This window comes from Melanotaenia boesemani, chromosome 6 (genome assembly GCF_017639745.1).
Source record: "Melanotaenia boesemani isolate fMelBoe1 chromosome 6, fMelBoe1.pri, whole genome shotgun sequence".
Lineage (NCBI taxonomy): Eukaryota > Metazoa > Chordata > Actinopteri > Atheriniformes > Melanotaeniidae > Melanotaenia > Melanotaenia boesemani.
In genome coordinates, this window is record NC_055687.1 from 39132841 (window position 1) to 39155727 (window position 22887).

General features: G+C 45.1%; 1 protein-coding gene across 4 annotated transcripts in view; it reads right to left on the reverse strand.

Moving 5' to 3' along the window:
* The window catches only part of LOC121641832 (zinc finger containing ubiquitin peptidase 1), a 38679-nt gene that overhangs the window by 4006 nt on the left and 11786 nt on the right, over window positions 1-22887 (reverse strand). For all 4 annotated transcript variants that reach the window (XM_041988165.1, XM_041988167.1, XM_041988163.1 and 1 more), the window contains 3 exons: window positions 12489-12657; window positions 6687-6875; window positions 1094-1259 (listed from right to left, as the gene is read on the reverse strand). In XM_041988165.1, coding sequence (XP_041844099.1) covers window positions 1094-1259; window positions 6687-6875; window positions 12489-12657 — 524 coding nt within the window. The remainder of the gene's footprint in view (window positions 1-1093; window positions 1260-6686; window positions 6876-12488; window positions 12658-22887) is intronic.

The following is a 22887-nucleotide window of genomic DNA, read 5'->3' on the forward strand; positions in this document are numbered from 1 at the left end:
TGCAGGTTAGAAATGGACTTTTTAGGAAGACCTGAGAGCAGGGCGTACAGTAATCTAATACTAGAAATAAAAGCATCAGCTCCTCGGTGTTGGCAGATAGAGAAATGGACTCTGGTGATGTTTTTAAGATGGTAAAATCCAGGTTTTGTTATATTTCTAATGTGTGGAATAAAATCCAGCTCGGTCTAAAAGAACACCCAGATTTTTCACACACTGAGAATATTTAAAGTTTTGTAATTTTGGTAAAATGATCTCTCTCATGTCTTCAGGACCGATAATTAAAACTTCAGTTTTTTCCTGATTGAGCTGTAGGAAGTTCTCTGCTATCCATGACTTAATGTCTAAAATCCAGTTTAAAAGAATGTTAACTGGCTTCAGGTCATCAGGAGACACGGCGATGTAAAGCTGCGTATCATCAGCATAGCTGTGGAAATCAATGCCACATCTCCTGATGACATCACCAAGAGGCAACATGGACTAGAACTGATCCTTGGGAAACCCCACAGTGGATTTTATGGGTCCTTGAGGAGCAGGTATCCATACATTTATGAAACTGTCAATCTGTGAGATAGGAGTAAAACCAGGTAAGATCAGTGCCTGACTTCTCAGTCTGTCAAATAAAATCTGGTGATCTACTGTATCAAATGCAGAACTAAGATCCACTAGAACTAGGACTAAGTGTTTCCAGTGTAAGTCACACCTGTGGTCATTAACAATCTTTAAAATGGCCTAAAACCAGTCTGACATTCATCCACGGTGTTTCTATTTAAGAACTGAATAAAATCAACTGTTTTTAGACCTCTAGAGAGGTCACCCATGGACAGGCCACTGGAGTGGAGGAAACATAGAGCAGGTCTGATGACCTCAGTCATTAGACGACTCAGCAGCTGAGCTTGTTCTTCTGACCACGATATCCGAGCTCAGATCCAGCATGTCGTCATCCTGCAGCTGTGTTCTTCTTCCAGTCTGACCAGTTTAACACAATCAGACCACATATCTTTGCATCGGTTCAAATATTAAAACCAGAACCTGTGGCAATTACCCCCGATGTCCTGTCACATGATCAGTTATACCTCAGTGGCAGAGGGCCCACCTGATCCCGAGTGAGGTGAGGAGGACGTAGATCTCTGTGGCTCCAATCCAGGCTCGAGTTCCCTGCAGCCGCTGGTTAAAGTGGGCTGCACCCCGAGGGTCCAGTCCTTCCTTCCAGCCCTCCTCGACCCACCTCTGCAGCTCTGGGATAGAAGGTACCTTTTTCTCTGGAAGAAACAGAACAAACATCACCACATGTCCTGATAACCAGAACCAGATAACTGAGCCACAGCTTGGAGAATAATAATGTCAGAATCCTCTCAACAACATGATCATGTTCCTGCATCAGCAGTGTGGTTCTGACTCACACAGACACGGCAGATCAGCTGATTACACCCCCCCACCCCGCCTCCCAGCTCTGACCTGTGTCAGCTTCAGCAGCAGAAATCAGCTGATGCACATGTTCATATTCACTGAACCCACGCATTCATTTAGAGATGTCGAATGTACAGCGCAGAAACCAAAACCGGCTGCTGCTAGAGCAAAAACGCCCCCCACAGAGTCAAAACCAGCCGCCACAGAATCCAACACCAGCCGCCAGAGTCCAAAACCAGCCGCCACAGAGTCCAAAACCAACCGCCACAGAATCCAAGACCAGCCGCCACAGAGTCCAAAACCAGCCGCCACAGAGTCCAAAACCAGCCGCCACAGAATCCAAAACCAGCCGCCGCAGGAGTCCAAAACCAGCCGCCACAGAGTCCAAAACCAGCCGCCACAGAGTCCAAAACCAGCCGCCACAGAGTCCAAAACCAGCCGCCACAGAGTCCAAAACCAGCCGCCACAGAGTCCAAAACCAGCCGCCACTGAGTCCAAAACCAGCAGCCACTGAGTCCAAAACCAGCAGCCACAGAATCCAAAACCAGCCGCCACTGAGTCCAAAACCAGCTGCCACTGAGTCCAAAACCAGTTGCCACAGAGTCCAAAACCAGCCGCCACAGAGTCCAAAACCAGCAGCCACTGAGTCCAAAACCAGCAGCCACAGAATCCAAAACCAGCCGCCACTCAGTCCAAAATCAGCCACCACACAGTCCAAAACCAGCCGCCCTTAGATTTATCACATGGAATGTGCATGGAGCTGGGACCAGAGAGAAGAGACTAAAAATCTTTAATAGATTAAAGGACCTGCAGGCAGACATTGTGTTCTTACTGGAGATTCATATGACAAAAACATCAGGTTTACAGCAGGAACAAGTCACGGCCTTAGATTCCCCCTTCACAGTGGAGAAGCTACATGGAGCCCTTAAACATATGCCCTGTAAAAAAGCCCCAGGTCCGGATGGCTTCCCAGCAGAGTTCTATAAAGAATTCTGGTCAACACTGGCCCCTACATTTTTCAAAATGGTGACATAAATAAAGGAAAATGGTTACTTACCCCCAAACATAAACTCTGCCACCATTACAAATACCCCACAATACCATCTAGCTACAGACCCATATCACTGATAAATGCTGACCTTAAAATAATCTGCAAAGCATTAGCTGGAAGGCTAGAGAAATTAACTCCTCTCATTATACACCCTGATCAAACAGGCTTTATAAAGGGCAGATATTCCTCTGTTAACATGCGGAGACTAATTAATATAATAGATTATTCTACCATCAATAACCTGGAAACAATAATAGTTTCTTTTGATGCTGAGAAAGCTTTTGATTGAGTTAACTGGAAATATTTACTAGCTACTTTAAACAGATTTGGCTTTGGACCATCCTTTATTAACTGGATTAAAATCTTATACAGTTCTCCTAATGAGAGTGTCAGAACAAAGGGTCAAACCTCTCCAAGTTTTAATTTACAAAGGGGTACCAGACAAGGTTGTCCACGATCCCCCTCACTTTTTGCTATATTTATTGAACAGCTAGCCACTGCAATTAGACAAAATAAAGCTATTAGAGGCATTCAGTCCAAAATATAATTCATAAAATAAGTCTTTATGCTGATGACGTTTTACTATTCCTCCAGAACTCACAAACCTCTCTATCTGAAACAATCTCACTAATTAATAAATTCTCATCACTCATCATCATCTCTCTTTCAGAATCTACCCAACATCACCTTACAATCAGGTAACATTAGATACCTGGGTGTAAATATTCCCTCCAGGCTTTCAGAACTAACAAAGCTTTATCACATTCACCTTCTAAAGACTATAGAAGATGATCTTGCTCGCTGGAAATCTCTACCCATTTCACTCATGGGGAGTTGCGACTATCAAAATGATGGTTCTACCCAAAATCAACTATTTGTTTTCTATGATACCTATGAAACCCCCCTCCACCTGGTTTAAATCACTAGAATCACACATCTCCAGATTTCTCTGGAAAAATAAACCTCCCCGGATCAGTTTAAAAACTTTACCGAAGCCGAAAGACAGGGGAGGATTAGACCTGCCTAACTTTCAACATTACTTCCTAGCTAATAGGTTGCAATATGTCGTAAAATGGCTCAAACCTAGTCCACTAGATAACCTGTGGATAGACACAGAACAAACATTTTTGTGATAATTTGAAAATTTCTAATCTTCATTTTTTCTGTTTAAGTATAAAAAAGCTAAAGTGCTTCAAAAGTGTCAACATCAGCACTTCTCTGACAGCTTGGTGGGAATTTCTCAACAAACCAACTCCTCAATAATACCATGTAAACTCACACCCATCTGGAAAAATCCCGATTTTCTACTAAACTGGAGGTTCGGTGCCGGCCTGGAGTCCTGTGCGGGGTGCTGCCAGGCGCCGTTTGCCCTGGGGGCCGCCCTCGGTGCTGCATCGGGGGCCTGGAGAGACCTCAGGGAGAATGTATGTGGTTGTGTGAGTGTGTGTATGTTGGGTTGGCATGGCCGGTGGTGGGTTTTGCCTGAGGCGGTTGGGCCCCGTCGGGTTTCTGGGTGGGGCTCTGCTGGGGGAATGATTGGCCCTTGGGCCTGTGGGGTGCTTGCCCTCCATGCTGCCTGCGCCGCGGCCCCCGGCGCCCGCTGGGCCTGCTCACCGTCACCCTGTGCTGCCCGGTGCCCCTGCCTCATCGCGCCGGGGGGCTCCAGTCTGGGGGCCCCTCTGCTCTGGTCTGAGTGGGCCGCTGCTCTGTCTGCCTTGGCCGTCCTGGGCTTGGTGCTCTGTGGACCTGCTTGGCCTTTGGGGCCTCGGGCTCCCCCCGTCCCCGCTGATGCTTCGGGGTGCGGCGTGATCACGGCCCCCTTGCAAGCGCACATTTCTTCCTTGTTGCATGACCACACACGCACGTTCACACGTGCATGCTCACAAACGTGCTCGTCTCTCCATCTGCTTCTACTAGATGTTGCTGATGTTTGTGTATTGGTACAACCCGCCACCTAATCCAAAACTACCTGTCACAGAGTCCAAAACCAGCCACCACTTGGGCCAAAACCTGTCCAAAACTATAATGTTCTGATAAAAGTAACTACTATCGTAATTAAAGTATCTTTAGTATTATAAAAGTTGTAATATTGCAATAAAGTAACTAATACTGTAATAAAAGTAACATTATTAAAAAGTAACTAAAATTCTAATAAATTAACAAATATAATAAAAGTAACTCCAATATATACTCCATCTGCAGTGATGTGGACTCTGCATCGGTCTGTCGGGGTGAAGAAGGAGCTGAGCCAAAAGGCAAAGCTCTCGATTTACTGGTCGCTCTACGTTCCTACCCTCACCTATGGTCATGAGCTGTGGGTAGTGACCGAAAGAACGAGATCGCGAATACAAGTGGCCGAAATGAGTTTTCTCCGCAGGGTGGCCGGGCTCTCCCTTAGAGATAGGGTGAGAAGCTCGGTGATCCGGGAGGGGCTCAGAGTAGAGCCGCTGCTCCTCCACATCGAGAGGAGCCAGATGAGGTGGCTCGGGCATCTGGTTAGGATGCCTCCTGGATGCCTCCCTGGTGAGGTGTTCCGGGCACGTCCCACCGGAAAGAGGCCCCGGGGAAGACCCAGGACACGCTGGCCGAACTACATCTCTCGGCTGGCCTGGGAACGCCTTGGGAGCTGGTGAATGTGGCCAGGGAGAGGGAAGTCTGGGTTTCCCTGCTTAGGCAGCTGCCCACACGACCCGACCCCTAATGAGGGGCAGAATAAGGTGGTGCTCAGCTGCACTGATAACACATCATTGGTGTAGATGGTGAACAGCAAAGGTGAGCTTACACATACCTGTAGGACTGCATGGCTGGTTGCAACCTGACTGGAGAATGTGCCACTGACCTGTACCTGCTGCTGTCTGTTGGTGAGGAAGGATGATACCAGTAGGTGAGATGGAAATTAATGTCCAAGTGCTGCATTTTGGAGAGAAGTACATCTGGTTGCAGTACGTTAGCTAAGAAATAGTGATTAAAGTTGGGTAGGTCCAATCCACCTCTGTGTTTAGTCTGTTGTAAAGTTTTTAGACTGATACGTGATGGCTTGTTTTTTCATAGAAATGCAGAGTCCATTGACTTAAACCAGCTGGAGGATGATTTAGTGGGTATCACTGTAAACAGGTAGCTGACTTTAGGCCTGGTACACACATAACGATATTTGGTCTGTTTTTGTCCCAATTTTGCCTCTTCCCGACCTGGGGTGGAGTGGCGACTGTCTACAGGAAAAACTTTGCCTGTAAGTAACACTCGATGACACCACCTAACTCAAGTTTTGAGGTGGATTTGTTTGAGCTGGGCACGGTTCTTCGGATGCTATGTGCTGTTGTTTAGACCGCCCAAGTATAACAAGGACTTACCAGTGAGTTTGCAGACTTTCTGGCTCAAATAGTGCCAATTTCTGACTGAGTTTTAATTGTTGGGGATTTTAACATTGATGTGTGTTGCCTTTACAAGAAACTGGCCAAAGACTTTGTAAATCTTATTGACTCTTAACTTTGTGCTGTGTGTATCTGGCCCCACGCAGGAACGTGGGTACACGCTTGACCTGGATTTATCTCGTGGTTTTATTATTTCCAATTTTAATGGTGGTGATGCTGTTTTTCTGATCACATGCCCGTTGTTCTGTGCAAAATGGATAAAACTTTGTGTTTAACCCCCCCGCTGCTGCTCAGTTTTCCATTGCATTTAGGGAATATTCTGTTGAGACCCAGTCGGGCACCCAGTATTGTGATACTGATGTTCTCATTTTATGTTTCTCTGTCAGACGTCATTAGATTGTGTTTCTCCACTGAAAGAGTCATTAAACCCAACGGTGAACCTTTGTTTAATGAGGTAAGGCAAGGCGTGCCTGAAGAGCTGAGCGCAAATGGAAAAAGGACAAGTTACAAGTGCCTTTCCAGATACTAAAAGACAGCTGGCGGATTTATTATAAAACCGTGAAAGGTGCTAGAACAAGACATTTCTCTAAAATTATATCATCCAACTGTCGCAATCCTCGTGTCTATCGTGACTATTAACAACATTCTTAATGCCTCTTACGCGGCCGCAAGTCTGACGACACGACTACAAATTATCGAACTGCCAAGTGCACATATGAACACTCTTATGCCTGAACAAGGTGTTCATTATGGACAATCCATGGGGGTGGGGGTGGGGGGGGGGGAGACGACAAACTAATATGAAGGAAATAAAGCATCCTTCTCTGGTTCAGCTGAGGAAACATCTGTGTTCTTACCTGTCAGGACAGATGAATACGTCTCTGTTCTGTGAAGAGATGACAGCAACATCTGGAAGTTTCTGAATCCACAGCCCCACCCTGCATCCCCCGGAGACGAGGAGAAGTGATCCGTCTCAGCGCTCAGCCACACTTGGATGCAGTCCCTGTTCTCTGTCTGGTAGTAGTCATACAGAGCTCCCATCACACCTGGACACAGGGGGACGGGATCACAGGGATGGAACAAAGGAAACAAAAATCCAATGGCTCCAGGTGAATGTGGAAGTGAATGGATTGTGTGGAAACAATACAACTTTGCCTTTAATTAAAGCCAGTGGACAAGATCTTGCTAACACACAGCTAATTAGCACAAACATTTGAAATTTATTTTGAAATTTGAAATTTATCTAATGGATAAACCCTTGAAATGCAACATTTCGTTTTCAAGGGGGTCCATAAAACAAAATAAACACCACAAAATACAAACAGGAACATGAGACAAGAAAACATATTCAAACAAGCAAACATAATACAATACAAACAAACAAAAAGAAAAACAACTTAAGAACAACTTGCCCAACCATCACACAATTACACACAAACATGGCTGGAAAAAACCAGGAGGACGGTGTTGAAGGTAATAACTATTTCACCGATAGTCCACCCTGGAATGCTTTTGGTACAAAGCCAAAAAGCAAATCATCTCACGGGGAAATGGGAGGATGAGTAACAGACAAAGCCCAGTTTGCTGAGATTAGCAATGCGACTGGCTGGCCTACTCTACCATCCAGACCAAGCACCTCCTCAATCCCTCTCCCTAGCAAGACACAGTTATGGCCAGCTGTCAGAAGGAAAACTAACACAAGTCTCCTCCTCAATAAGCAGAGATGGAGCTACAGACCCGGTTTGCTCCACTGCTGCAGGATTCTGGATCTACATCTGATGGCCGAGATCCTAGAACTCCAGTCCTCACTAAGACCAGGAAAGTAGATTCTAGACACCCAGTCCTCACAAAGCCCAGGAAAGTAGATCATAGACCTCCAGTCCTCACTAAGACCAGGAAAGTAGATTCTAGACACCCAGTCCTCACAAAGCCCAGGAAAGTAGATCATAGACCTCCAGTCCTCACTAAGACCAGGAAAGTAGATCCTAGACCTCCAGTCCTCACTAAGACCAAGAAAGTAGATCCTAGACATCCAGTCCTCACGAAGACCAGGAAAGTAGATCCTAGACTTCCAGTCCTCACTAAGACCAGGAAAGTAGATCCTAGAACTCCAGTCCTCACCAAGACCGGTAAAGTAGGTTCTAAATATCCAGTCCTCACAAATACAGGAAAGTAGATCCTAGAACTCCAGTCCTCACTAAGACCAGGAAAGTAGACTCTAGAACTCCAGTCCTCACTAAGACCAGGAGAGAAGATCCTAAACCTCCAGTCCTAACCAAGACCAGTAAAGTAGATCCTAGACCTCCAGGCCTCACCAAGGCCAGTGAAGTAGGTTCTAAATATCCAGTCCTCACTAGGACCAGGAAAGTAGATCCTAGAACTCCAGTCACCAGTAAGATCAGGAAAGTAGATCCTAGACCTCCAGTCCTCACTGAGACCAGAAAAGTAGATGCTAGACCTCAAGTCCTCATTAAGACCAGAAAAGTATATCCTAGAGGTCCAGTCCCCACTAAAACCAGGAAAGTAGATCCTAGACCTCCAGTCGTCACTAACACCAGGAAAGTAGATCTTAAACATCCAGTCCTCATGAAGACCAGGAAAGTAGATCCTAGACTTCCGGTCCACACTAAGCCCAGGAAAGTAGATCCTAGTCCTCCAGTCCTCACTGAGACCAGAAAAGTAGATCCTAGACCTCCAGTCCTCACTGAGACCAGAAAAGAAGATCCTAAAACTGCAGTCCTCACTAAGACCAGGAAAGTAGATCCTACTCCTCTAGTCCTCACTAAGACCAGGAAAGAAGATCCTATAACTCCAGTCCTCACTAAGACCAGGAAAGTAGATCCTAGACCTCCAGTCCTCACTGAGACCAGAAAAGGAGATCCTAGTCCTCTTGTCCTCACTGAGACCAGAAAAGTAGATCCTAGAACTCCAGTCCTCACTAAGACCAGGAAAGTAAATCCTAGATCTCCAGTCCTCAATAAGACCAGGAAAGTAGATCCTAGACCTCCAGTCCTCACTAACACCAGGAAAGTAGATCCTAGACATCCAGTCCTCACGAAGACCAGGAAAGTAGATCCTAGACTTCCGGTCCTCACTAAGACCAGGAAAGTAGATCCTAGACCTCCTGTCCTCACTGAGACCAGAAAAGTAGATCCTAAAACTCCACTCCTCACTAAGACCAGGAAAGTAGATCCTAGATCTCCAGTCCTCACTGAGACCAGAAAAGGAGATCCTAGTCCTCTTGTCCTCACTGAGACCAGAAAAGTAGATCCTAGAACTCCAGTCCTCACTAAGACCAGGAAAGTAGATCCTAGATCTCCAGTCCTCAATAAGACCAGGAAAGTAGATCCTAGACCTCCAGTCCTCACTAACACCAGGAAAGTAGATCCTAGACATCCAGTCCTCACGAAGACCAGGAAAGTAGATCCTAGACTTCCGGTCCTCACTAAGACCAGGAAAGTAGATCCTAGACCTCCTGTCCTCACTGAGACCAGAAAAGTAGATCCTAAAACTCCAGTCCTCACTAAGACCAGAAAAGTAGATCCTACATCTCCAGTCCTCACTAAGACCAGGAAAGTAGATCCTAGATCTCCAGTCCTCAATAAGACCAGGAAAGTAGATCCTAGACCTCCAGTCCTCACTAACACCAGGAAAGTAGATCCTAGACATCCAGTCCTCACGAAGACCAGGAAAGTAGATCCTAGACTTCCGGTCCTCACTAAGACCAGGAAAGCAGATCCTAGACCTCCTGTCCTCACTGAGACCAGAAAAGTAGATCCTAAAACTCCAGTCCTCACTAAGACCAGAAAAGTAGATCCTACATCTCCAGTCCTCAATAAGGCCAGGAAAATAGATCCTAGACCTCCAGTCTTCACTAAGAACCGGAAAGTAGATCCTACACTTCCAGTCCTCACTAGGACCAGAAAAGGATATCCTAGTCCTCCTGTCCTCACTGAGACCAGAAAAGTAGATCCTAGAACTCCAGTCCTCACTAAGACCAGGAAAGTAGATCCTAGATCTCCAGTCCTCAATAAGACCAGGAAAGTAGATCCTATACCCCTAGTCCTCACTAAGACCAGAAAAGTAGATCCTAGAACTCTAGTCCTCACTAAGACCAGGAAAGTAGATCCTAGATCTCCAGTCCTCAATAAGACCAGGAAAGTAGATCCTAGACCCCTAGTCCTCACTAAGACCAGAAAAGTAGATCCTAGAACTCTAGTCCTCACTAAGACCAGGAAAGTAGATCCTAGATCCCCAGTCCTCACTGAGACCAGAAAAGTAGATCCTAGACCTCCAGTCCTCACTAAGACCAGGAAAGCAGATCCTATAACTCCAGTTTAGGACCAGAAATCATTTAGGATCTTCTCATTGGTAATGAAGCAACCAGATCCCTCAGGTCATATGTTCCCAGAACTAAACGTGGAGAGGCAGCGTTCAGCCTTTATGCTCCTCACATGTGGAACAAACTCCCAGAAACCTGCAGGTCTGCTGACTCAGCAGTTTTACATCAGAGTTAAAAACTCTTCTATTTGCTGCCTTTTATCAGAACAGCTGTTAATTCCCCACGCTGGAACTTTATTTCTATTTTATCTCTTTTATTTCAGGCATTTCTTTTAAAGTGTGTTTTTAATGCACTTGTTATTGATTCCAGCAACCTGCTGTGATGCTTTTAATGTTTTATGTCAAGCACTTGTACATTAAATGTACAATATAAATAAACTGTCCTTGTCTAATAATCATGATGCAATTAATCAGAAGACAACAGGACATTAAACTGGGTTGAGGACGAGTGGACGTGATAAATAATGAGACGTTTAGAAAGCAACTCTGGGTTAGTTCTAGGAGATTTCCTTCATCATCTGGAATTCCACAGCCCACACATGGAGAGGCTGTGTGGAGAACCTCTCCTTCCACTTGAACCTGGGCTGCATCTAAACCCTGAGGCCAGCCTCTGAAGGAACACGATGTGACCAAATAAATGATCTAGAGAGCTGCAGGCACAAATAAGCCTGACAAGAAGGTAGTTTCATCCCAGCTGAGTCATCCATCCCACAAACAAGCAGACAACAGTGCAGCTCCTCACCTCAGATAGGAGCTTGTGTAACCTGATAAATAAAGCACATGTGATGGGTGGATTAAAACACACCCCCTACCCCTCACAGCAGATAAAAAGAGATTACCAAAGAGAACATGTGTGTACAAAGTGAGATGTTTGACTAGAAATATCAGCTCTTCCTGAAACTAATGCCAGCAACACATCCTGAAGGTCAGGATGCTGCAAGGAGCTAGCTTTCTGCAGCATCCGGTGGGAGGAAGACTGGATGTTCTGATTTGATTACTTTTGAAAAACCAGCCCCATGATGTTTATTTGAATATGTAAGAACCCTCTTTCTATGTTTTGTCATTGTGAATATGCCAATGTCAGTTGTATTTGTCAAAGCCTGACTTGTGTATATTACTTTCTATGAATACAAAAAAAATATAAAAAAAAAAAAAAAAAGAAAGATCTCATTGTAGCCCAGAGACAGACCTGGTGAAGGTTACCAATGACCTCCTCATGGCCACAGATAAAGGACTCCTGTCTGGACTCATCCTGTTGATCTCAGGGCTGCATTTGACACCACTGATCACAACATTCTGCTACAGAGGCTTGAACATGTTACTGGGATTGAAGCAATTACATCAGGCTGGTTTAGGTCATATTTATCCCGAAGATTTCTGTTTGTCTCCTCATACACCAGAGTAAGTCATGAAGTTCCTCAGCATTCTGTATTTGGACTTAGGGAATATTATTTGACAGTATGGTATAAGCTTTCGTTTCTATGCAGATGATACTCAGATCTATTCTCCATGAAGCCTGATTAAACTGATTAGTTTATTAGATTATAAAGAAGTATTAAAGACATAAAGACCTGGAAGACTCTGAATTTTCTCCTTTTAAACTCTGACAGACTGAGGTTGTTGTCTTTGGACCTGAGAACCTCAGGAAGACTGTCTAGCCATGGAATTACTCTGGATGGTATTACCTTGGCTTCCAATATTACAGTGAGGAACCTTGGACTTTTGACTGCGTTTCTAGGGCCACCTTCTTCCACCTACATAATATTCCCAGAATAAAGAGGATCCGGTCTCAGAGTGATGCAGGAAAACTAGTCCATGGATTTTTAACTTCCTGACTAGATGACTGTAATTCTTGATTGTTGTCCTGAAAAGTCTCCATCTGCTCCAAAATGCTGCAGCGAGGATTCTAATGAGAATTATAATCAAAGATCATGTTTCTCTAGTTTTGTCTTCTCTTCATTGCCTCCCTGTTAAATCTAAGCTAGAATTTAAAATTCCTCTGTCCAGACAGTCCCTCTTCCTGGTTCTGGTTCTCCTGAAAGTTTCTTTTTCCTTCAAAGGGACATCTTCCTCTCCGCTATAACCTGTAACCCCATGAATGCTCATGATGGACAATTGAATCAACTGGAAAGTTTGATGGTATCCCTTGCTTGCCACTGTCTTCAAATGACATTTAATAGAAAGTGGACTAATTAAAGAGTCATTATGTGTTGGAATGTATTTAACTGGACTTGAACTATTGATTATCTCTATAAAGTGTCCTGACTTTAGTTGAGAATCAGTGTGATAAAAATTAACTGAAATGAACCGAAACATACCTTGGGTTCTGGTTCTGCCATCATCAACTCCAGAGGCCAGAGACTCCATCATCTCAGCCCTCTTAGAGTGAAACTGGGCTGGTTCCAGAAGACCACTGGCCACAGCTCTCTCCATGTTCCTCTCCATCTGCCGGCGGTAGCCTCCACTGCCATCCAACCCAAAATGCTTCTGAACAACAAATGTACAGCAGAAACCCAAGTTTAACAGCCTGCATCAACCAGATCCAATCCAGTCCAACTTTATTTATAGAGCCCTTTTAAAACAACTTAGTTAACCAAAGTGCTGAACACAGCCTTAGGCTTAACGACTTTTCCAGATATCATACTGAACCATAAAAGTAAATATACTATAAGCAAGAAAATAACTAGTAACAGAAACACACAATAAAACAATAAAATAAAATAAAAAATAAATAAATAAATAAAAACACGAAAAAGTCAACAACTCAAGCTGTGTTTAAAGTTAATGAAAAAGGTATGTTTTAAGAGAGGATTTAAAACCACAAAGAGACCTGGCCTGTCTAAGGTGCAGGGGTGAAAAGGAAAACTGAAAAGGAGCGGACCCAGGGCCGGTTCTACGAATGCATACATGAGGGGGCAGGCATAAATTTGAAGGGGGCATTATGAGTACATACTTCAGCATTTTCTTGTTGTTGTTTTTTAAGTGTTTCTTTAACGGAACTGTGCTGTTAGTGGAGTCCAACTTCAAAGAAATGGATTGCACTTTGTCAGGCCTCTACTCTAAGACCTGTCCAGCTTGGGTGTCCCACCTGAAACCAAAGCTCCTGCTGGTATAGCTCTTAGAGTCACTGAGGCACGCAAACCCCCTGACCACAATAAGGTGGCAATCCCTCAGGGGGGGGAACAGAAAATATCAATAACAAAATGAAGTAAGAAAAAAGAAAAGAATGATCCATTATCAAAGCTTTAACAACCAACAAAATAACAATTGCCCTATTGGACAGCCATTAGATGTCTAAGCATTTTGAATAAATTTGAAACTAATAACAATAAACTCAACTATCTGTGTGTTTGTTTCTGTCTGTATATAGACCATAATGATTAAAGAATCATAACTATCAAGCACAACAATAACAGAGCAAAAAATTAAACCCCCTACCAAAATAAGGCAGTGAACCTTCAGGGGGAAATAATGATAATAATAAATGAAAATGAGTAAAAACTAAATGATCCTTCATCAAAATTTTAAGAACCAACAAGGCATACATGAAGCTCTGAGCTGAACTGCTGAAAGCAGCGGGAATGTAGAGTGAAACTTTCTGTTATTTTTTTCTTCAAACTAGCATGCTGAACTAAAGGCTGGGCGGAGCTTGAGGGGTCTCATATGCGCAGCTCGTTTTCCCTCAGTCTAGTACCGAGGAGGCAGTCACATCTATGGCCCGTGCGTGATTGATCACTGCTCCTACTAACAGGCGTAGACACGTTTAAATAGAACAGAAACAAACCCCAGTTGACAGAATAGATGCAATAAATACGTCTGTTATTATAAGTATTTATTCAGTATCGCTACAACACATTTAACAGAGCTTTACTCTATAAGTTTTACCGCTGGAGCTCAGCAGCCGCTCTCTCTACGAGGGGGAGAAATATGACACCGCAAGATCAGGCTGTATGTCAACTCATTTGCATACTAAACACTGATTGGTTGTTTTCTGTGGTGGTGGGAAGGACTTGTTGAAGACAGTACAATGGATCCTGTGAAGCTCCGACACACAGAGTTCAGTACAGAGGGGAGAGAGCGTTTGGAGAGATTTGCCCATTTCGGCGCATTTGATTGAGGGGGCAGAATGTTTGTTTGAGGGGGCACTGCCCCCTCTTGCCCCTGCGTAAAGCCGGCCTTGAGCGGACCCCTCAGGATTTCATCCTAGACTTAGGGACAACTAGCAGGGAGTGATCTGCTGACCTGAGAGAGTGTGCAGGGTAGGACTGGAGCAGGGGGACAGATTCTGGGGGGCGAGGCCATATTGACATTTAAAAACAAATAAAAGGATTTTTAAATCAATGTGGAACGAAACCGGTAGCCAGTGTAAAGACTTTAAAACCAGAGTGATACGCTCCTGTTTCTTTTCTACCAGTTAAAAGCTGAGCTTCAGCGTTCTGAATGAGTTGCAGTCGGGCCAGAGTTGACTGACTGAGCCCGACATAAAGAGCATTGCAGTAATCTAGTCGATATGTAATAAAAACATGAATTAAAATCTCAGTCATGACGACGAACCAATGGCTTGGCTTTAGACAACTGCCTTAACTGAAAAAAGCTGGATTTCACAACAGCGCTAATCTGTGCATCATATTTAGAGCACAGTCCAGCTTCACGCCAAGGTTGGTCACTGTAGGCCTGAGATACTGACCCAAGTATCCCAGGACAAGGCAGGCTGGGGAAACATCCTTCAGACACCTCAGTTTTATTGTCGTTAAAATGAAGAAAATTCAGACATCCCGGCTTTAAGTTGTTCAATACAGGATATAAAAGTGGTTTTATGTAGTAAGCATTACTTTGCTTCAGTGGCAGATATATCTGGCTGTTATCAGCATAAAAATGAAATGCAATGCCATGTTTACGAAGAATGGACCCAAGTGGGAGGAGGTAAAAGGGAGAAGAGGAGAGGCCCAAGAATAGAACCTTGGGTCACTCCACAAATAAGAGGTACTGTGGATGATTCAGCACTCCTGATACAGACACAAAAGTTCGGTCCGCCAGGTAAGACCTGAGCCTCTCCAAGGCGCATCCCTGAATTCCCACCCAGTTCTCCAGACGAGACAGGAGTTTCAGGTGGTCCACGGTGTTAAAGGCTGCCAGGTTCTACAGCACCTGGTAATAATAATAATAATAATAATAATAATAATAATAATAATAATAATACATTTTATTTGTATTGCACTTCATATTACAGAGAATATCAAAAGTGCTGCAGAAAACCAGAATAAAAGGACTCTATAAAACGCTATTTAGTAGAAAGCTTTTTTTTTAAAGAAAAGTTTTCAAGTTTTGCTTAAAAACATCTGAAGACTGTGGGCCTCTCAGGTGGTCTGGTAGGGTGTTTCACAGTCTTGGGGCAGCAGCTGAAAAAGCCTGATCACCCATGCTGTGGAGCTCGGTTCTCGGAACTTGGAAGGTGTTTGTCGAACAGAGGGTCCGTGAGGAGGTGTGAGGCGTGAGGCCTGGAGGAGACAAAGGCATGGACGAGCTTCTCTGCATCTGCCAGGGTGAGTTTTGGAAGGAGTTTGAAGATGTTCTTGAGGTGGAAGATTGAGGTCTTACAGAGATGTTTGATGTGGGTGTCAAAAGTAAGGAGAGGGTCCATTTTAACACCCAAGTTGGAGGCAGATGTGGAAAAGGGGATGTTTTGGCCAGAGAAGGTGATGCTGGTGATGGTGGAGGAGCGGAGCTGGTGTGCAGTGCCAAAAAGAATGGCTTCTGTTTTCAAACTGTTCAGCTGGAGGAAATTTAACTTCATCCATGCCTCTATCTCCTCCAGGCAGGTGGTGAGTGTGGATGTTGGCAGCAGAGCAGAGGAGGTGGGGTTGTTTGGAGGTAGAGCTGTGTGTCATCAGCATAACATGGAAGGATATCCCATGTCTGCTCATAATATTGCCGAGGGGGAGCATGTAAATGGTGAAAAGGGTGAGGCCTAACACAGAGCCCTGAGGGACACCACAGGTGACATTATGAGTGTGAGATTTTGAATTTCCCAGGGGACATGCTCAGTTCTGTTTGTGAGGTATGATATGAACCAGTTAAGGACATTTTCTGAGAGACCAATAGTGTGTTGCAGACGGTGGAGGAGGATGTTGTGGTCGACTGTATCAAATGCAGCTGTTAGGTCCAGGAGGATGAGTAGGGATGGGGAGCCATTATCTGCTGCCATCAAGAGGTCGTTGGTGACCCTGACCAGTGCTGTTTCTGTGCTGTGGCCAGACTGAAACTTTTCAAACAGGTTATTGTGTTTGAGGTGAGCGAGAAGCTGTGCTGCAACCATTTTTTCCAGAACGGGTTGAGAGCGCAGGTAGACAGCTTCATTGTCCTGATGATGTCCTTCATCTCATCCTGTGTGGCAGCAGAGAATGATGAAAAAGCCTGGTCAATGCCAGATGTTGGGTCAGCCCTCTGGTGTTCCCTTTACACCTGTTTGTGCACAGTCAGTCCAGAGGTTTTGAGCCGTCGTTCAAGGACATGCCCAGCCGTCTTCATTTTTCGCAGCTTGCAGGCGTACCAGGTGCTGTGCGTGTAAATGAGACGGATCTAGATGTTAGGGGGGCATGACACACCAGAAGACTGCTCAAGGGCCTGTTGTAAAAATCCACAGTCAGCAAAAGAGAGGGAGTCGGTAGGGCCAGAGGAGAGAAGTTGAAGATCCAGAGCCAGCGCATATGAGTTAATTTTCTTCAGCCTTCTGAAATGGATCTGTCGCTCTGATTTGTTATGGGGTGAAAGAAAAGGCAGATCCATCACCACTACCCTGTGATCTGAAACACCAAGATCATAAATCTGTAAAATGCTGATGGGGGCGGAGCTAGAGATGACCAGATTGAATGTATGGGGACATCAACAAGTTGCTTTAAGTTGAGGGATTTAAACAGTTGAAGGAAATCAGCAGTAGGATAACAAGAGGGGGTGTCAATGTGAATATTTATATCTCCTAGGATTATGATATTGGCAGAGGTGGTGTGAGGAGATCAGACATTTCTGGGATGAAAGCAGCATTGGGTTTTTGGAGGTCGATAGACAGGAGAACAGTCACGGGAAAAGAGGGCTTACATTTAAATGCAAGGCACTTGCAGGAAAATGTTGCAGGCAAAGAGATGGGGGGCAACCCCAGATCCTGTTGGTAGATGACAGCTAGGCCACCACCACAGCTGGCACTGTGAGCTGCCTCCAGGTAACTGTAGCCGGATGGACAGGCTTCATTGAGGGCAGTGTATACCAGTGTATAACACATGAAGTCAAGTCCCTTCTCTCTGATGTGTTCTTCAATCAGTGTGGACTTACTACTGAGTTGAAAAGTTTGAATTTGAGCAGTGACTGTGGGGTATGGAGTCCACTCCACAAAATGTAACCACCCGAAAGTGCGGGGATCTTGCGATGCGTCCAGTGTTGATGGTTGCTGGACCAACAGTGCTCTGATGGCACGTCAGACATGAGACAGATGACCAGAGAGATGGGATGCGGGTAGCAGAACAGCTTGACTGGTAGTGGAAGCCGAGCGTTCGACCAGAGCCTCTGTGAATGTAGTGAGGGCAACTTCTCTCCTGGCCCTACAGACTCCCTCTCTGTTGCTGACTGTGGATTTTTACAACAGGTCCCTGTTAATTCCAGGAGTGGTTCCAGGATTCATTCAGCAGCGTTGTGAACTGGAATAGCTTAACGCCATGCTGACCAGAGAGGGATGCTAGCCAGGCACCGTTGGCGCCTACCAGAAACGGTGGTGAGGACAACACGTTATCTGTCAGGGCGGAATGTTAATCGAATCCAATGAGCCCTTTTCCCAGTGGGACAAAGTTGACAGCTGGAAGTCATCTGTAGCAGGTAGGTCACTTGCTACCTAGCTTCACCACCGGTGTAGTCTGGCCAGAATCTGAAGTCTAGAAAGACTAGAGCACAAGGCTCGTAAAAATAACACAAGCACAAATATAGCAAAAATCACAAAGCAAATAACCATCAGCTATAAAAGCACAGAATAAAAAAAAACCTCTGATTAAAAATAAAAAAGAGAAAAACCTCGGGCGGGAAGCGGTGAACAAACAACGTCCTCTCCTCAAACACAGCAGCATTCCATAGTTCACCCGGTACCAGCGCGCATGCTGGTCGACCTCATCACAAGCGTACAGCACTGTACTTGAACGGACTCAGGACAGATCCAAAGGTGGTTCAGGAAAGTTTTGCGTTACCCTGAAGGTAACATTGAGACCGACAATAACCAGGCTCGTACTTACCGCTGATCCAATACCAGGTGTGTCTGAATGTTTTAGTCACAGAGTCTTAGATTTGTGTTTTATTGTTTTTAAATGAACAGAAGTGGATACACATAGTAAATAAGATATTATTCTGGCATCAGTGGGAAGATAAGGGGGATCTGTATGAAAAAGCTCTTGTGGGAACATTTAGTCAGCTGAAACAAACACAGAACTTGCCTGAGCAAACTTGGGAAAAATTTCTAGTTTCTTTTCTATACTGAAATCTGCTCCTGACCCAAATACTGAAATTCACTAAAAAGAATCAAAGCATCAGTTTTTATATCCTCTTCAGGGAGTCTAATGGAACAATGGAACTAAGTTATATCTGGTTTTACATTTCTGCAAGGGAAATTCAGACACGGCTGAAAAATTCCAAGATCTTCAACTGATGTTTGTGGACATCAAGCAGAATGGCTGGCCTAAAACTGAGTTGAAGGCTTGTGGGAGAAAATTCTGTCTCTTGTAAATGAAATCTAGTACTTTCCTAACCAAGAACCCAGCCATACGTGTGCTGGGTATGATACCTAAAAACCCTCAACTAACAGATGGCAGCAGATTAAGGGGTGTGATCTGCCATGCTAACATGATGCAGAATCATTCAGAGACAATGGAAAACAGTCATCCATCATTTCAGCACTGGATGGAAGGGATGTCTAACACAGCAGGATATGAGGAAACTACATTCAGACTGTCAGGAAAACAAGATTCAATCCTGAAAACAGGGAGACGCTTTCTGGACTACATCAACAAATCCTGACTACTAATGATCCTGTTTAGCATGTTCTGCATGCAGCCCAAGGCTATATGGCGACATTCCCCCCAAACGAAGCAACTTTCCCAGTAAACATGTTGTGTGTGTTGGACCCAAACGCTGGCAGGAGAGGCAGGAGGCAGGTCAGTGCAGGTAAAAGGGATTATTGGACATAAACTCAGAAGCAGGGAAACACACAATACAGGGGATGAATCACAAGGATCTGACAAGAGCAAACTGAAAACCCTGGGGCATATATGTAAAGAGGGAGCAACAAGGAACATGTGAAGTGAAAAAGCAAGGCTGGTGGAGGGGGCCCCAGAGGAGGGACCAGACCCAAGCAGAATAATCCGGGCAACAAAGTTCAGACAGAGGCCGTGCAGACAGCAAACTTGGTTTAGGGGGTTGACCAGGAGGCTGAGAAGACGGGGGCAGGATCTCTGGAGGCCGGCCCGGAGGCTGAGAGGAATGGAGTAGGCTCCCTGGAGGGTGACCCGGATGGTGAACAGACTTGGGCTGGGTGTCTGGAGGAAGACCCGGAGGACGAGCAGAATGGAACTCTTGCGGATGGCCAGAGGGCTGCACTGAATAGAGCTGGACCTCCAGAAGACTGGCAGACCGGATCTCTAGAGGCTGAGCAGGCCGGGTCTCTGGCGGACGGCCAGAGGGTGGTATGAACTGGAGCTGCAACCATGGAAACGCAGACCGGAACTGGATCTTTGGGAAGCGTTGTGTGGACTTGGAGCGCTGTGTGGAGTCGGATCTCTGGGAGGTGCGCGGACTGGAGCTCTGGTGGACAGCGAGAGAGCTGCATGCACAGAAGCTGAACCACTGGGAGGCACGCTGGTTGTAGCTGGATCTTTGGAAGATTTGCAGGCTGGACGGCCAGAGTGCTGTATGGACTGAAGCTGGACCTCAGGAAGCAGCGCAGACTGGAACTGGATCTTTTGGAGGCACGTAGACTGGGGTTGAAGCTCTTGGAGCTCTGGGCTTTGAACTCAGGGAGTCTTGCAGACTGGAGCTGGGTCTTTAGCAGAGTACAGACTGAATCACTGGAAGACAAACATTAATATGTCGTCTGGTGGACGACTGGGCAGTTGCTTTAACAGGAACTGAGTCTCTGGTGGGCGACCGGGAGGTCGCACAGACACGAGCTTAGTCTCTAGGGGGCTCTGTAACATCCATATTATGGCGAGCCCAGGAGCCAGAGGCAGAGGAAGAGCGATCTCTGACAGCGTGGGCCATAACTGGCAGGAGAGGAGCGATCTTTTTGGAGCCGTGAACCAAGAGCAGGTGAGGTGCGTCTCGACCGGAGACCAAGGTTATTACAGTTAACGAAAACTAACGAAGAAACGAAAACTGGAATTAAAAAAAACATTCTCATTAACTGAAATAAAAATAAAAACGAGAATTTTTAAAAAAAACAAAAATTAACTGAAACTGTATTGTGTGTTTACAAAACGAACTAAAACAAACTAAAATTTTAGCAAAAATGTCCTTCGTTTTCGTTTTTTGTAAATTTATTTCATACATAAGGCCTCGGGGGTTGATATGAAATCTGTTTACTTCGCTCTGCCGGATTTACGCCAGGTGTCTGCGTCGTACGACACCTGAAGCTCCGACGTCACGTGTCAACAGAGTGTCGCCAGCGCCGGCTAGCATGATGCTATGGAGAAAGTTAGAGAAAGAGAGGAGAGTTCTATTTGGGATTTCTTTCGTTATGACCATGCCAAAGATAAAGTGTCTTGTAGAAGAAGCAGGTGGTTCAATATGTGGAAGGAAAAAACACAAATCTGAAAGTTCATTTGAAAAGCTGCACAAGGCTAACCAGGAGAAGCACAATAAAGTAATAAATTACATTAAAATAATTAAAAGCACGATGAGTTAAAAGTTAACATGAAGATTTCATGCAGAGACATGAAAAAAGAAATGTTTTTAACCTGGATTTAAAAATGTCTACATTTGGTGAAAGTTTAATCTCCACTGACAGTTTGTTCCATTTGTTTGCAGCATAACAGCTAAATGCTGCTTCTCCATGTTTAGTCTGGACTCTGGTCTGGTCTCTGGTCTAGACTCTGGTTTGGACTCTGGTCTGGACTCTGGTCTGGACCCTGGCCTGGACTCGGCCTGGACCCTGGTCTAGAGTTTGTTGGGTTGTTGAGGTTCATGATTAGTCAGATTGAGCTCCTTTAAACTCCTGGCTGCCAGGGACTGTGAATTGTCTCTTGAATGGATTCATGTTATGTAGATGTGTGTCTTTAGTATGTTGTTATGGTGATTTTTACCTAGCACGCTATCTCAGAAGCAGCATTGTACACATTGTTTTACTTAAGGCTGCTGTCTTCTGGGCTGTTGTGTTTGATTTGTCGATGCTGTTCATGTCTCCTACGGTTTTTAAAAATTTTATCTTGTTAAGTTTTTATTATACAGTGCTTATTCTGATGATTTTGAATTTTGCACCTGATAAATACCCTACTTTAGAAACAAACAAAAAACTAAAACTAACACTAAAACTAATAAAAACTAAACTAAAACTAAGCATTTTTAAAAAAACGAAAACTAATAAAAACTAGAAAATTTGCTCTAAAAACTAATTAAAACTAACTGAATTTGAAAAGAAAAGATCAAAACGAAATAAAAAGTAAAACTAATAAAAAATCCAAAACTATTGTAACGTTGCCATTTATACATCCATCCACTCATCCATCCATCCTTCCACTCATCCATCCATCCATCCATCCACCCTTCCATCCATCCATCCCTACATCCATCCATCCACTCATCCATTCATCCTTCCATCCATCCATCCATCCATCCACTCATCCATCCTTCCACTCATCCACCCATCCATCCTTCCACTCATCCATCCATCCATCCATCCACTCATCCATCCACTTTCTGCCGCTTATCCAGAGTTGGGTTGCGGGGGCAGCTGCCTAAGCAGGGAAACCCAGACTTCCTTCTCCCCGGCTACATTCACCAGCTCATCCGGAGGGATCCCGAGGCGTTCCCAGGCCAGCCGAGAGATGTAGTCCGTCCAGCGTGTCCTGGGTCTTCCCCGGGGCCTCTTTCCAGTGGGACGTGCCCAGAACACCTCACCAGGGAGGCGTCCAGGAGGCATCCTAACCAGATGCCCGAGCCACCTCATCTGGCTCCTCTCGATGTGGAGGAGCAGCGACTCTACTCTCAGCCCCTCCCGGATCACCGAGCTTCTCACTCTATCTCTAAGGGAGAGCCCGGCCACCCTGCAGAGAAAACTCATGTATTCGCGATCTCGTTCTTTAGGTCACTACCCACAGCTCATGACCATCTGTGAGGGTAGGAACGTAGGTCAACCGGTAAATCGAGAGCTTCCCAAAAATTGCACCCAGAGGCAGAAGGTACAAAGAAAAAAGGAGGGGCCCCAGAACAGAGCCTTGTGGCACCCCCCAGGGAAGGTTGACATTAGAGGAGCTAAACTCCACAGATCTTACACAGAAACTCCGCTTCTTGAGATGAGGATCTGGTGGTCCACAGTGTCAAAAGCAGCGGTCAGGTCTAAGAGTACAAGCAGAACACTTTCACCGGGATCCGTTGCCAAGAATACATCATTAAATCTCTTAACAAGACAGACAGGTTCTGTGATTGGTTTTAAAGCCAGACTGGAATATCTCCAGGATATGGTGTTCTTCAAGG